This window comes from Sphaerodactylus townsendi, linkage group LG10 (genome assembly GCF_021028975.2).
Source record: "Sphaerodactylus townsendi isolate TG3544 linkage group LG10, MPM_Stown_v2.3, whole genome shotgun sequence".
Lineage (NCBI taxonomy): Eukaryota > Metazoa > Chordata > Lepidosauria > Squamata > Sphaerodactylidae > Sphaerodactylus > Sphaerodactylus townsendi.
The window spans coordinates 19,147,216-19,162,492 of NC_059434.1; the positions used below are offsets into that span (position 1 = coordinate 19,147,216).

Genomic DNA, 15,277 nt, shown 5'->3' on the forward strand with positions numbered 1-15,277 from the left:
TTGTGGGGAGAGGAAGGGAAAGGAGTTTGTAAGCCACCTTGAGTCTCCTTACAGCAGAGAAAGGTGAGATATAAATCAGAACTCTTCTTCTTCTTAACAGGCTAGGAGGAACCCTGGACAGTCAGAGTGTTGTTTAATTCCCCTATATTCCTTGCTTACTAACAAATGCTTCCTGGCAATCTCACCTGCCAAGGATTCTCCATTGTGCTTCTGTATCTTTTCGACCCTTAAAACCATAGGCGTCAAACTTGCGGCTCTCCAGATGTTATGGACTACAGTTCCCATCATCCCCTGCCAGCATCCTGCAAGTTTGACACCTGTGCTTAAGACGTACAATGATGATAAATATAGTAACAGAACATCTGTAAACATAAAATGACTTTCTTGGATAAAGGGGGATTTTCCGCTCTCTCATGGTGGGGCCTAGGTTCTCTGACAGATTAGTGATGCATAAGACATGAAATGTTAAGAATCAATGTTCTATGGCAGGGGTAGGGAACCTGCGGCTCGAGAGCCGCATGCGGCTCTTCTGCCCTTGCACTGCGGCTCCATGAGCCGAGCTGCCGGCCCCATCCTTGCCCGTCCTGCAGGCAGCAGGGCGGGCGCACCAACTGCCGGCGGTCGGATGGGCTGCGCCACGGGCTTCCCCTCTCGCCCGCCCTGTTGGAGCAGGGTGGGTGCTTTCCCGGCGGCCGGTGAGGCCGAGCCACTGGCTTCATCCTTGCCCGCCCTGCAGGCAGCAGGGCGGGCGCATCCATGCGCTTCTCAGAATGAGCGGAATAAAAGGTAAAAAAACCCTTAAATAAAAGGTAAAAGGTAAAATAAAGGTAAAAAGGTAAAAATAAAGGTAATAAAGGGTAAAATAAAGGTAAAATAAAAGGTAAAAAAACCCTATAGTGTTGTCTTTATTTTTAATGTCGAAAATTTGTGGCTCCAAGTGTTTTCTTTTCCCGTGGAAAACGGGTCCAAATGGCTCTTTGAGTGTTAAAGGTTCCCTACCTCTGTTCTATGGAAACTTGGGATTCCATGGATACTTACCTGGGGGATTACTTCAAAGAAGGTCAGAAATGTGGTATAAGCTTTTCTGGGGGAAAAATGACCCCCAACTATCTCAGCAAGTTTTACCAATATGTGATGGGTTTGCTATAGGATATGTTGTTAGTTTGGCCTACGATCACCCTGTACAAACAGACTTGGTCCACATTCTACATAAACCAACAGTTTACTCCGGAATATACCTAACAATCTGCAACTCACCGAGCTTCTACAACAGATAGGGTTCTTCAATAACTATGCAAATGTGGAAAGGATTCCTTAAAGAGAAAAACTGTGAAAAGAACATAACAGCAGATGATGTTCTCTGATGACATCAAAAATGATGTTCTCTATTGACATCAAAAATGGCATACAAGTATCCATAAGTAGATGTGCATGAAGCACCCTGAACTGCCCTGTTCCTCTAGACAAATTGTTGTATAGGAGTACATGAAGACTGGTTCTGATAATAGTGACCACCTACAATAGTCATGGAAATATAGCATTTCATAGCTACAACAGAGGCTCGGCATGAGGCTAATCCTGTTAACTTGTTCAGGAACCTTAAGCTGAAATGCTCTGGATTTCCAGCAGTCAGCTGTGGTAGGACATGAACATTGGTAAAACAGGGATTCCTTCTAAGTTGTCTGATATACAAGCACAACGACAGTTTGAATGTGGCTGCGAGCCAATTTTTAAGGGGAAAAGCACAATTCTTGGTGCCAACATGAGATCACCAGGAAAATTACGTAAGACTCAAGCGAGGGTTCCCTATCTACCGTGTGTTTTGGGGGATAGACTGAGTCACCAAGAAGCTGCTCTTAGGTTAGGTTGAACACTCGTAATAGGACTTGTTGATAACAGCCATTAGCACCAGCAGCTGCTGAAGGCATCGACATCATAAAGTGAAGTAAAGACACAGGCATCGGATCTGAGGCCCCAAAACGACAAAGCTAAGCAAAGGTCAGCCCCGGTTCATTTTTTTAACCAATCATTCGGATCAAACAATATTTTTTTTTCCACTGCAGACAGGGTCACAAAAGGAGCAGCAGCAGCCGACTAGATTACGTATTGAATTATTAATTGTTTATTGAGAATATTCCCCAAATACAACGAACTCAAAATGATTGAAACACAAGTTAAAAGCACTGATGCGCTACCATTTTCAAGATGCCATTAGGCCATAGCCAAGATGGGGGTCCCCTTTGGGAATCTCTTGCAAAACAGTACTGGCGTTTATCTATAGATGCACTGAGGCACAGTTTATAGTGCGCAGACACTTCAGCACATCTTATACAGCTGCCTCAATATCTATTCACCAACTAATTGAAACCCTAGAATGTGTGGAGACAGATGGAGAGGGAGAGAGCGAGATGACAGCCATGGTCAAATATTTGAAGGGCTGTCATATCGACGAGGGAGCAGAGTTGTTTTCTGTTGCCCCAGAGGGTGGGCCCAGAACCAATAGGTTGAAATTAAATCAGGAGTTTTGTGCTAAACATTAGGAAGGATTTCCTGACAGTTCAAGCGATTTCTCACGGAACGGGCTTCCTCGGGAGGCGATGGGCTCTCCTTCTTTGGAGGTTTTTAAGCAGAGACTAGATGCCGTTTCACAGCAATACTGACTCTGTGAACTGATCTTGAGAGGGATGGCAGAAAAGGAGGAGTCTTTTCTTGTCTCTGATCGCCACTTTGGAATCAAGAGGGATTTGCCTCAAGGGTAGATTGGCCAGGGATCCTGGAGGTTTTTTTTGGCTTCCTCTGGGCACACAGCAGGGGTCACTGGGGAGTGGGGGGGGGGAAGGTAGTTGTGAATTTCCTGCATTGTGCAGGGGGTTGGACTAGATTACCCTTGAGGTCCCTTCCTGCTCAATGTTCTAAATCTCACAATACTAGAACCAGGGGGATCCATTGAAAATGTGGGGGAAGAATTAGGAGTAATAAAAGGAAACACTTCTTCACGCAGTGTGTAATTGGTGTTTGGAATATGCTGCCACAGGAGGTGGTGATGGCCACTAACCTGGATAGCTTTAAAAGGGGCTTGGACAGATTTATGGAGGAGAAGTCGATCTATGGCTACCAATCTTGATCCTCTTTGATCTGAGATTGCAAATGCCTTAGCAAACCAGGTGCTCGGGAGCAACAGCCGCAGAAGGCCATTGCTTTCACCTCCTGCATGTGAGCTCCCAAAGGCACCTGGTGGGCCTCTGCGAGTAGCAGAGAGCTGGACTAGATGGACTCTGGTCTGATCCAGCAGGCTTGTTCTTATGTTCTTAAATGGTGATTTGTGAGTCAGGGGTGGCCCTCAAATACTTTCATCTTGTCTACAATGTGACAAAAAAAAGGCTGCTTAGAAAAAAAATCAGATGCCATGTGCTTTCCACAGAAACCTTACACCATTACCTCATGCCCACTCTGGAAAAGCAAAAGATTATTGCCAATTCTCTTGATGGAATCACAAATGCTTTATGGCCCAAACCAGAGGGTGGGGTGAGTAAATCGCTGTTGGGAGACAGCACAGCCCTATACCCGCAGAAATGCCCTCTCCAGGTCACTTACCCCAACAGAGGAGCAAATCGAGATGGCCAGCAAGATTTTTGGGTGTGGTGAGGAGAGCCAAGTCTGAACCCCCACGCTGCCACCAGCCCCACCAACATAGCAGGAGTGTTCTGGATATATGGCCAGGATGGAGCTGACATTAGCCAACTTTGATCCTGATACACAGCGACTTGGGGAATGGGTTTACACCACCCTTTGGGGTGGCGTATGCGCACTGAGCCCAATGGAGGGCTTTCCAGCAGCAGGGGACAGGATTTTGTATTTTACCTTTCTGCACTACTGGAAAGTCCTCTGAACGCAGCGGGCCGGTGCTGCAAAGGTGCGGTCCCTGGTTGCCCCAGGACTCTGGATTGGGCTGCCCATCCCACAGTTCTCAAGTGAATAGTCCTGTAGAATTCAAATAGCTGGGATCTGCACCTGAGAGGCCCTTACTACGGCATAAGAACAGTTTCATTTCAAGAGCCTGACTCCTTACAAGAAGACTGCATGATTACATATCCTAAATAGCCCTACCTACCTCACAGGGTGTTTGTTGTGAGGGGGGAAGGGCAAGGAGATTGTAAGCCCCTTTGAGTCTCCTACAGGAGAGAAAGGGGGGATATAAATCCAAACTCTTCTTCTTCTTCTTCTTCTTGAAAGGTAGGTAGGTAGGTAGGTAGGTAGGTAGGTAGGTAGGTAGGTAGGTAGGTAGGTAGGTAGGTAGGTAGGTGGGTGGGTGGGTGGGTGGGTGGGTGGACGGACGGACGGATGGACGGATAGATAGATAGATAGATAGATAGATAGATAGATAGATAGATAGATAGATAGATAGATAGATAGATAGATAGATAGATAGATAGATAGATAGATAGATAGATAGATAGATAGATAGATAGATAGATAGATAGATAGATAGATAGATAGATAGATAGATCCAGTCAGTCCCCTGACCAAAAGAGTCATTTTGAGTTAGACGTACAGGTTGAAATTAGCTGAGAATTCTACTCCAATACTTTCTACTCAAAAGCAAGAAAATGTCACAAGAACATGGTTTGTTAACATCCATAGCCTGCCAAGCACTACAAGAAAAGCATTGCTGACTGGGGAAATCAATGGCAAACCACACCATAAACATAGTCTGGATAGTAAACGTCAAGATGTGATGTCACCCCAAGTGTCATGTATGACCCAGTGCTTTTACAGACAGGACTACCTTTACCTTTATTAAGATAAAGCAGATTATTGAAAGAAGTACTTGTGTCTGAACTTTTTACTAGAATCCTTTATTCTCTAATAGTTTTAAGCCTGCCATTTACGCTTTTTTCCCAAGGAAGTGATAATAGCAAGGCACTTAAGCAGTCATAAGCTGAAGTTAACAGTGGCTTCTATGGGTCAAGAGCTGCGTCAATTACGGCTTTGGCCACTTAAGGTCACTGGTTATGTCCGTCAACCTGTCCCACCTTATCTGGCCCAACCGCAGCCGATGGCCCAAGGTAAACATCCTCCTCATTCAGATGAGAAAGATGCAAGAAGACATTTCAGAGTTGAGGAGTCTTTAAATCCCTGGCGAGGTTCAAACTTCTGGAACAAGTTTGGGCGGCTGGCATTTCCAAACGAAAACAGGGCCCCCAGATGCCAGCTGCTGATCGCTCTGCCCCCCCCCCCCCCGTGGTTTGATGCCAGGGCTTGCGTCTCTCTCTCGGGAGATGAAGTCAAGCCCTGCAGCCCTGTCCAAAACCCCTCTGCAGCAGCTGCAGAGAGAACTCTCTCCAAGGGGGACCCTTCTTCTCCGCACTGGCTGCTGCAGGGGTGGGGGGGCAGGCAAACAGACACACGCGCACCCCTCACCTCCTGGAGGAAGCGCCCAGGTGTTTTCTCTGCCTATTGGCGTGACCAGTGAAAAAAGGAAGCCAAGGAAACCAAGATGCTCGGGAGGTGGCGACGGCGGCCCGGCCAGACATCACAACCTTTCTGAATATTTCATTGGCGCTGCCCGCCAGGATGCCCGGTCGCTTCCCGCGGCAAAGATCCCTTCTTGCAATTACTGCATTCACCGCTTGCTTCCTTGCTTCCTTCGCCTTTCATTCTTCAAACCGGGCGATGCGCTTGATGAATAAATAACCTTTCTTTGTGCCAGTGCATCCCCGCACGGATGATGCCCCTGCAAAAAAAAGAAAGGAAGGAAGGCACAGCGAATGGGTCCCTCTCTGAACTCCATCTCTCGCTCTCTCTTTTTTTTAAAGCATCTGAGCCAAGCTGGACTATAAAAAATCCGGTTTTTTAGAGGCTGGGAGCACACCTAAGCAACTTGGGAAGAGGCGCCAGGTTGGGGGAGAGGCTGGAGAGGAGGCGCGCCGCAATCTTCGCCAAGCCCGAAGCGCCAAGCGGCTTCTCTTCGGAGAGGGGAAGGCAGACTTTGATTGATTCGCAGCCTGCCAGCCGGGCGAGCCCCTTTTCCGCACGCCTTTGCAGGGGCGAATTCGCAGCAGCGGTCAAAGCGGATTGAGACGCGGGGGGTGGGGCGCAGCGGCGCGACTTCTTTCCTCGCCCGCTCTCCCTGTCCAGAGAAGGAAGCCGGACGACCCCTCCTTGACCCCCCCCGATGGCAAACTGCAGAAGACCACTCTGATTTGGGGGAAGAGGGGGTGGGGATTAAGATCGACGCCTCGGAGGGGAGGGGGAGGTTCCTCCACAACGGTGTCAAGGAGCGCACGGGAAGGGGAGCCTCTGGCACGGCGATGCTCCCTGCGGGGCGTCCGGGCTGCGCCCCCCGCCGAACCTACCGGCGCGAAGGCGTCCCCTTGGCCTGAGGTGCCCCTTGCCCCCACCCCGGGCATGTGGTCCTGGCCCTCCTGCCGGCGCCCCCTCCGCAGAGCCGCCTGAAAGCCGCTCGCTCCCCCCCCCCCCGGGGGCGCGCCTGACCTCTGGGCGCCCGCCGTGGCGCTTTGGCACAGCGGGGCGCGGGCGGAGGCGCAGCGCAGCGCCGAGCCGCATGGCGGACGCCGGCCAGCGCCGAAGGTGAGCCGGAGCGAGGAGCCGGCGCGCCGAGGAGGAGCCGCGGCCGAGACAGCGGGCGGGCGAAGCGGCGATGTGGCCGGCGGGAGCGGCCGGCCGGCTGCCCGGCTCGCGGGACTCGGCGCTGCGCAGGGCGGCGTTCTCCGGGAACCTCTCGGCGCTGCCCGCGCACTTGGCGCCCAGCGGGAGGAGCGTCCGGGTCTTCATCAGCGCCAACCCCGAAGGTAAGCGAGGAAGCCCCGGTGGCGCAGGCAGCGCAGGGTCGGAGCAACGAAGGGGCGACCCCGGCCTGGATTCCAGGTCGAGGCGCAGTGCCCGAGCGCAGTGCAGGGGACTTTTCCCTCCTGGATGAGAAACCAGGCTGGGGGCTGGGGCAAATGGGGGCTGCTAAGGCTGGGGAGGACGCTGCCTTGGGGGAAATCGTGGCACTGGGGAGGTCTCTGCCTTGGAAAGAAATTGTGACACCTTGTTGTGCTGCTGGACTCAACTTTTGCCTTTCTCCTATTAGCCCTACTCCCTGCAAACTTCAAGAAGTAGCTTAACCGCTTTGGAACGCATAGCTGGTAAATGCAAATTCTTACGCTGGCTGCTGTATGGGGCTAGTGAATGCAAATGTGTGTGCTGCGTAAGGCCTCATTACCCCTAAAACCTGATCTGGCCTTCTACAGGGAACAGCTAAAATAGAAAGTGCCATACCAAGGCTACGCAAAAATCTTAATGTGCAGATTTCATACAAAGTGCTCAAGCTAGGCTACAACTAAAACCAGAACGTCACCTTGAATTCCACACATCAAAAGTGCACAAACAGGAATAATCCAAAAGTCCAAACATGGGACAAGCAACCTGGTTATTGCCCGTTGTTTCCCACTTTGTCAGCAGTTTAGCTGATCTTGCCCATAAATCTTGGAGTCACCATCTCATCATCTGTCCTAAAAGGTAATTATGTGCCATACATAATATTCGGTATTCAGACTCTAGAATATGACATCTTCCATTGGGCTAAGTCATTCTGTGCTTTGAAGCTCCTACAGATGAATATTGGGTCAGATACCTGACATGTTTTGTTTTGCCCTGTGTTGGATTCCTGGTCGAAGGATTTTTACTCTGTGGTAAAAAAAACCTCTGTGTCCCAGGTCTTGACTGTTTAATGCAGGAATGTTCAAATATTTAGACTTTTCTAGAAATGGGACTAAACAGGAGTCTTGTTGACACCTTCAGACTTTTATTCCAGCGGAAGCTTTCACGGACAGCATCTTCAGGCTAACATAATTTTTATTCCAGGATAAACTTCCATGGACTAGACTAGAGCAATCCAGGCCAAGAAGTGACCTGTCTTTGGTAAAAGCTGATTCTGCGATAAAATGTTTTTAGTTTTTTGGTTTTGCTGTAACAGTCCCTCTGGGATTATTATCTAGTAATTAGAGCATCATACGGGTACCAAATATTAGCTTTCTGCGTGCCCCGAAAGTATCCTAACCATGTCGCACAAGCTCATTTCTACTCAAAGCCATAACTGTGAGCCTCCTTTTGGACAACTGCAGAAATCAGAGTATGAAGAAATGATGTGCACATCAAGTTTAAGTTTCTGGAAAGTCTGGAAAGACCTTAAGCTTTTAGGATTTGTTTCTAGCGTCTTGAAGAAGTCAGCCTTTTATTTGTTTCTAGAAATCTGAGGTGGTTTGGACCACACACTCATAAAATATAAGACAAATATAACCAGAGCAATTCCTCCACTACCCCCCCCCCAAACTGCTCAGTCCATGAATCATACAATAAATAAAAGGCAAGCATTAGGAATATGTTCTTCTGGAGACTTCATTGTGTGATTAATTTACTATTATAAGTCTTATAAAATCAGAATTCGGCATCTTTTTTTTTGCTTTCCATCTGGAGATTTTTTTTCCAGTCAGATTTGTACAGTTTTGAAATCCACTCCTTTCCCCTAAACCACCAGAGTGCTGTATTCAAAAGGGAAGATGGGGTGACTTTTGAAATCCCTCCCAAACCAATTTGAATAGCATCAATAAATAAGCAGCCTTTTTCAAATTTCTAACTTATTCCTCTTGGAATCTGTCTGGCTTATACTCCCCCTTCTTCATTTTACTTTGGTCTTGGCTGAAAAGCTCTCTAAAGGCTATTGCCAGCCAGTTTGGCTGCCGGGAGGAAAGCTCCTCTCTTGCCAGTTTTTTGTATTGCTTTTTTTCATTCTCCTGGGCTGATACGCTGCAGAAGAGACTCAGAGTCCTCTGGAAACTGGGAGCTTGACGGCTGCGGTACATGGTGTCCCAGGAAGCACTGGCGCTTAGCCCATTACTTAGAAGAAGGGCCATGGAAGATGAGCTGGAGCTGCTGACGGCTCCTTTGCTCCTGTACTAGGAACATTTGGGCATTTAGCTGCAACCGTGCGGACGAGTAAGCGTCAGCTTGAGTAGTATAGCTTTGGAAGCAGCTCGAAGACCTCTGCTGTTCCACCAGGCAGTCGCAGAGATCTCTTTCCCTTTTTCTTAGTTTCACTGCCAACTTCCAGTTGTCTTCAAACACACATACACATACACACACAGTTTTGCAGTGCCCCCCCCCCCAGCATTTTGTACATCCCGCCGCTCTGAATGAATACAACCAGAGAAAGAGGCTCCGAATTCCCAGGATCTGTTTCCCTCTAGACAGGCAAGAACTGTCCTTCAAACAGCTTGGCATGTCAGCTACGGTTTTCTGTTGCAGAAGTTTGAGTCAGAGTCCTGATTGAGAAAACTGCCTTATGTTTTGCAGTGCCTAGTGATGCAGGTAGCAGCATGCTTACTAATTCGCACGTGTCTTTTAGAAATGTCAGTAGAAAGGGGTTTTTTTTGGTTTACTGGCTGCGATAAAAATGGCAGGATTAATGGAATAATGAGACGGGTACAACGGATGACTCCCTAATAAAAGCGGAGAAGAACTGAGGTTTCCAATTTTAGAAAAAAGTCTGAAATCTAGATTGAAGATATATAGTCTAACCTATAGAACCCTTCGTTTGAGATTTCACTGTCTAATGCCAAAAATGGTAAATGTTCAGTGCAGATTATTTAGCCTACGTGTACCTAACTGAGAATGGGGTTTTTTCCTCTTATTTTGGAAAAAATAACTTTCACATGGTAACTTCTTTCATCTGTTTATGAGGAAGCTTTTCTGTTGAACACTATCATCTTATCTTAGTAAGGGCTACAGAAATATATTTTAAAAACTGCTTAAAATGATCAACCGGTGTGATGTTAAAACTTCTTTCTTTGGAGCTGAAGAATGTTGTGTTACTTGCACAGATAAAACATGGGAATTTCTCAGTGAACGTGCTGTAGATTTATAGGGATTTTTAAAAATCCAATAAAATGATCCTGTCAGTCAAATCATCTGCCTTTTGATTGGTTGATTAAATTCAAATGCATTTGCATAGTGTTGGCACTTTTCTGAGATATTAAAGAAAATGTGAGGTGAGTTTAAACTGTAAGCCACTCGTATCACTCTTTGTCAAACAGATAATGTTGCTACAGTAACACACCCAAACTCAAATTGTATTTTTAAAAAATAGCAAAATGTGCTTAGTTAGAAGGTTTAGTAGTTAAAATGTATTGATGGCCACCTGGTACCCTTACCTTAGAGTTGTTTGTTGTTGTTGTTGTTGTTGCTGTTGTTGTTGAATCAGTTTTATTTTAAAAGAGGAGTATAAGGAAGATCGAAATGTAGAGCAGGGGTGTAAAACTTGCGGCCTTCCAGATGTTCATGAACTACAATTCCCATCAGTCCCTCCCAACATGAGCATTGACTATATTGGCAAGGGCTGATGGGAATTGTAGTTCATTAACATCTGGAGGCCACGAGTTCAACACCTGTGATGTAGAGGGTAATCAACTGCAGGGGAACGCAATGCCATTTAGTCAGTTCACCTTTTTTCAGCTGTTTATATAGCAATGGCAAACCACCTTTGAATGGCTCTAGCCTTGGAAACTCTATGGTCGCTATTAGTCAGCTGTGGCTTGACAGCAAAATAGAAAATGTAGCTATCTACATAGCCCAGACTAGTCTGAGAGTGAGAGCCTGCATGGTGTGGTAGTTAAGAGCAGGTAGACTCTAATCAGGAGAACTGGGTTTGATTCCTTGTTCCTACACAATAAGCCTGCTGGGTGACTGTAGGCTAGTCACAGTTCTCTCAGAACTATCTCAGCTCCATCTACCTCACAAAATGTCTGTTGTGGGGAGAGGAAGGGGAAGGAGTTTGTAAACTGCTTTGAGACTCACTTGTGGTTGGGAAAAGTATATAAAGCCAAACTGTTCTTCTACTTTGAGCTCGGAAGCTAAGCGGGATTGGCTGTGGTCAGGACTTGGACGGGAGCCCACCAAGGACAATTGGGGTTGCTATGCGGAGGAAGCCTGTGACTCTACCCATTTTTCTTCCTACTTTGCATTTAGCTGCATCAGAGAAAAAAGACACTTTTTCCCCATGTTCTCAGCTGGGATTCCCAATGATTCTTCATGTGAAAAGGTAAAATACTATGGAGTGATTCAAATAACACTTTAGTTGATTAGTGGTTAAATTGATACAAGGTTAGAACAGTAGCAAGTGGTTACAGATTGAGGCACACATATGATTTAGGTATTTGTTTGTTTTATTTATGCAGAGACCACCATTCAACTGTAACAGCTCCCCAGGAAGTTTACACTCAGAACAAAAGCGATTCAGAATTACATCAATTCAAGTCAGGAAAATGAATCAGGCCATCTAATCAGATAGCAGCCCATATGCAAATTACCTTGCAATAATCATTCTCCTTCAAATGGTAGGTCTGATAGACCTGGGCAAAACAAAACTCTGCGTAAACAAGGCTGAGATTTCACTGTGCTTTTTGTGTAGGTTGCAGACAACAATATTAACAACATCATTCTTCTCTTTTCCTTCTTATCCTCTCTTCCCTCTTTTCCCTGCGAAGTCGGTTAGGCTGAGAAAGAGCAGCTGACCTTAAGTTGCCCAGCAAGTTTCCAGAGCAGAGTGGGGATTCGAACCTACATCTCCCAGATCCTGGTCTGACATTCTAACCCAGTGTTTCCCAACCTTTTCGAGGTCAGGGTACCCTTGACCTCACTCTTCATATCTCACGGTACCCCTGCCGCCACCCTCCACCTTCCCCTCCCATTGCCCCTGCTTGCCACAACCCCCACCTTCCCCTCCCAGGGTGAAGGGAAGCACTGGGGGTGGGGGTGGCTGCTGACCTTGTGGCAGGCCCTGCCCCGTGGGCCAGCTCCATGTCCTTGCTGGCGCCGGTGGGAGACACCACAAAAATGAGGGGGGGGGGCGGTAGTGTTGCCGCGGTACCCCTGGGACATGCTCACGGCACCCCAGGGTACCACGGAACCCTGGTTGAGAATGGCTGTTCTAACCACTCCATTGGAAGACAGAACAGCTGTATTTTTTTTTTTTTACCATCAAGTCACTGTTGACTTATGGGGTGATTCTGCACGGGCCAAGTAAAACAGGTTGAGACCCTTTTTAAAAGCGTTGGGGGGGATTCCCACAGAACCGATCCCCAAAATGTTGGTCACCCATTTTAGTGGCCAGAACCCGGGTTAGATGAAAGTTGCTCGTTTAGGTTGCAAAAGCTTCCTGCTTGCCTGTGCGAACGATGGCAAATGAGAAACTACGGCAAACAATTCCCACCCCCTTCTCCCCAGGTGGCCGCCATCAGAGTGGATACTCTAATAGGCGGCCGCCATGCTGAACAGGTAGGTGGGTTTGGATTCTCGGGGGTGGATTCCAAAGTGGAGGGATTCTTTGCTTCATGGTTTGCTGCCTCCAGGATCCCAGTGATCCCTGCTGGCCCCTGCATCCACCATGCAAATGGCAGCTGACGCAGCGGAAGCAGGTTCCACGAACCCATGCTGCCTGTGCAGAATCGGCCATTGTGACTCCCAATGATTTTTAAAGCAAAAGATGTGCAGAGGTAGTTTGCCATTGCCTGCTTCCACATCACACCCCTGGTATTCCTTGGAAGTCTCCCATCCAAATGCAAGCCAGACCCGACCCTTCTGAGATATGTCAAGATCAGGGTAGTCTGGGGCTATCCAAGTCAGGGCATCTGACACTACAGAGAGGGGGGGAAACCCAGTGTTTTTATTTTCCCTCCTCCCCAGTAATTCCTTTCAGTCCTTCAAACTTGTTGGCCAACAACTGGTGTTTAATCTGGGCTTGCTTTCAAAGACATAAATGTCTTGCATGGATTGCACTTCCATGTAATGTATGTGTAGACCATTATATGTGCTACACAGAGCTCTTTTGCTCCATGTGTCACTAGCCACGCGTGAAAATGTTACTTGTGATGATCTATCTGCACATGGGCTTGCATAGAATCTTGTTTACAGAAATGGTAATTTTCGAGCAGCAGTGGCGTAGGAGGTTAAGAGCTCATGTATCTAATCTGGAGGAACCGGGTTTGATTCCCCGCTCTGCCGCCTGAGCTGTGGAGGCTTATCTGGGGAATTTAGATTAGCCTGTACACTCCCACACACGCCAGCTGGGTGACCTTGGGCTAGTCACAGCTTCTCGGAGCTCTCTCAGCCCCACCTACCTCACAGGGTGTTTGTTGTGAGGGGGGAAGGGCAAGGAGATTGTAAGCCCCTTTGAGTCTCCTGCAGGAGAGAAAGGGGGGATATAAATCCAAACTCCTCCTCCTCTTCCTCCTCTTCCTCCTCCTCCTCCTCTTCTTCTTCTTCTTCTCCTTCTTCTCCTCCTCCTCCTCCTCCTCCTCCTCCTCCTCCTCCTCCTCCTCCTCCTCCTCCTCCTCCTCCTCCTCCTTCTTCTTCTTCTTCTTCTTCTTCTTCTTAATGAAGCAGACCATTGGTCCATGTACTTATCGTTGGCCTGTTATACATGCTGTGCTTACCCCGAGGCTGTTTGCTCCACAGTGGGATCTCCCTGTGTTTCTCTGCTTACACATGAGTTGGTTCCCCATTGCTTGCTCTGATCCTGGCTGCCATTCTGCCCGTTCCTGCTTCCAGTCACTAAGCTCATTGCCGCCTCTATCTTTTTGCCTTCTTTTTAACTTTTTTTATTTTTGGCATTTTAATGTTCTGTCACTCCTGCAATAGAACATTGGTGTGATTTTTAAAAAATGAAGTGCCATTGTTCCCCCCAGAAATGACTGTGCTTCAGTGAGGGAAAGCGAAGAGGAGCCAAAAAGGCAAAGCAAGCAGAAGGGACAAGCGCTCTCCTTCCCGCACAAGGAAAGATTTGTAGTTTGCCTGTTCTTGGAAACTGTGGGGCTTATCAGATTTGCCGCACAATGAGTTTGGGAGGGGGAACCAGTGTCCGTAAAGGAAACTCTGCCCCAAAGGGAATTTATGCTCACTGTGGGGCAGACAAAAAGTGCATAATAGGCCATTGTGTACTCTGACTGGCTGCGGCTGTCTAAATCTTAGAACGTTTCCCAGCCTGGGGGTGCCAGAGGCTTGCTACAAGCACAGCTTATGCTTTTCCAGGGAGCTGCAACCTTTCCAGATGAGATTTAAACCTGTAAATTCAGGTTCACTTTCCAGATAAAAGACTGTGCCACTGTTTTGAAAATTCTTTCATTGCCCCTGACATTTCTCATTAGTGCAAACAGCAGTAACTGCTGTGATAAAACAGCAAATGGTTAAAGAAGATCTTAGCATTTTATTGCAATCCTGTTCCTTTGCTTAGGACAGTGATGGCAAACCTTTTCAAGACCGGGTGCCCAAACTGAAACCCAAAGCCCACTTATTTATCGCAAAGTGCCAACACGGCAATTTAACCTGAATACTGAGGTTTTAGTTAAGAAAAATGGTTGGCTCTGAGGCGTGTGTTACTTGGGAGTAAGCTTGGTGGTAGCTGTTGGCTTTGCTTTGAAGCAACCATGCAACTCTTCGAACGGGTGAATCACGACCTTAGGAGGGTTTACTCAGAAGCAAGCCACATTGCCAGCAACCAAGCTTACTCTTAGGTAAAGGATCACATTGTAGTTCTTTGCATGAAAATCAGTGGGTTTAACAGCGCTTAACAGGGTTACCTACACTGCTTCCCCAGTATTAGATTTAATGCTAATAATCGAGCCCAGTGGGCCAGGCCAGCCTAGATGTGGGGGGGAGGGTGATTTTCCCCCCCCCCACATGATGTACTCTGTTTGTGCGTGCCCACAGAGAGGGCTCTGAGTGCCACCTCTGGCACCTGTGCCATAGGTTCGCCATCACTGGCTTAGGAGGACTTGAAAGTTAAGTTGAGAGCCAGCAAGTGCAGTGGGTAGATGGTCAAACTAGGACCTGGGAGAACCAAATTCGAATCCCCACTCTGCCATGAAAGCTTGGTGGATGGCCATGGGCTAGGCTAGTCCCATTGGGAGGGAAAGTGGTGAGAAGCATAAAAGAAGTAGATAAGTAAGCTCCCACCCCCCCAGTCCCACATGCCATGACAGCAGATTTAGAGCCAGTAACGTTGTCAGCTCAGGGTTCCTTACCAAAGCTAAATTTTCTGAATATCTCAGGACATGTTTCTGTGTCGTTTTCTAGGTCATAATCATTAAACCAACTCATATATATGTAGATCGCTCTGAATGCATTTTTTTTAGTGTAGACGGCATAATATATGTATTCACAAGCTTAACAGATATTATAATTTGCCAGATTAGACGTTTGAATGGCCAACAGTGAATAG

General features: G+C 47.5%; 1 protein-coding gene and 1 long non-coding RNA gene across 2 annotated transcripts in view; one reads left to right on the plus strand and one right to left on the minus strand.

Annotated features, from left to right (window-relative positions):
- Nucleotides 1-4,835: 4,835 nt before the first annotated feature.
- Nucleotides 4,836-6,463, minus strand: LOC125439867. Its single transcript, XR_007245602.1, has 2 exons — nt 5,873-6,463; nt 4,836-5,734 (listed from the first exon to the last, which is right to left on the minus strand). It is a non-coding gene; the product is annotated as an uncharacterized LOC125439867 (long non-coding RNA).
- NWD2 (NACHT and WD repeat domain containing 2) overlaps nt 6,429-15,277 on the plus strand; it is a 97,297-nt gene continuing 88,448 nt past the window's right edge. The window contains exon 1 of the mRNA XM_048509175.1: nt 6,429-6,812. Coding sequence (XP_048365132.1) covers nt 6,662-6,812 — 151 coding nt within the window. The 5' untranslated portion in view covers nt 6,429-6,661. The remainder of the gene's footprint in view (nt 6,813-15,277) is intronic.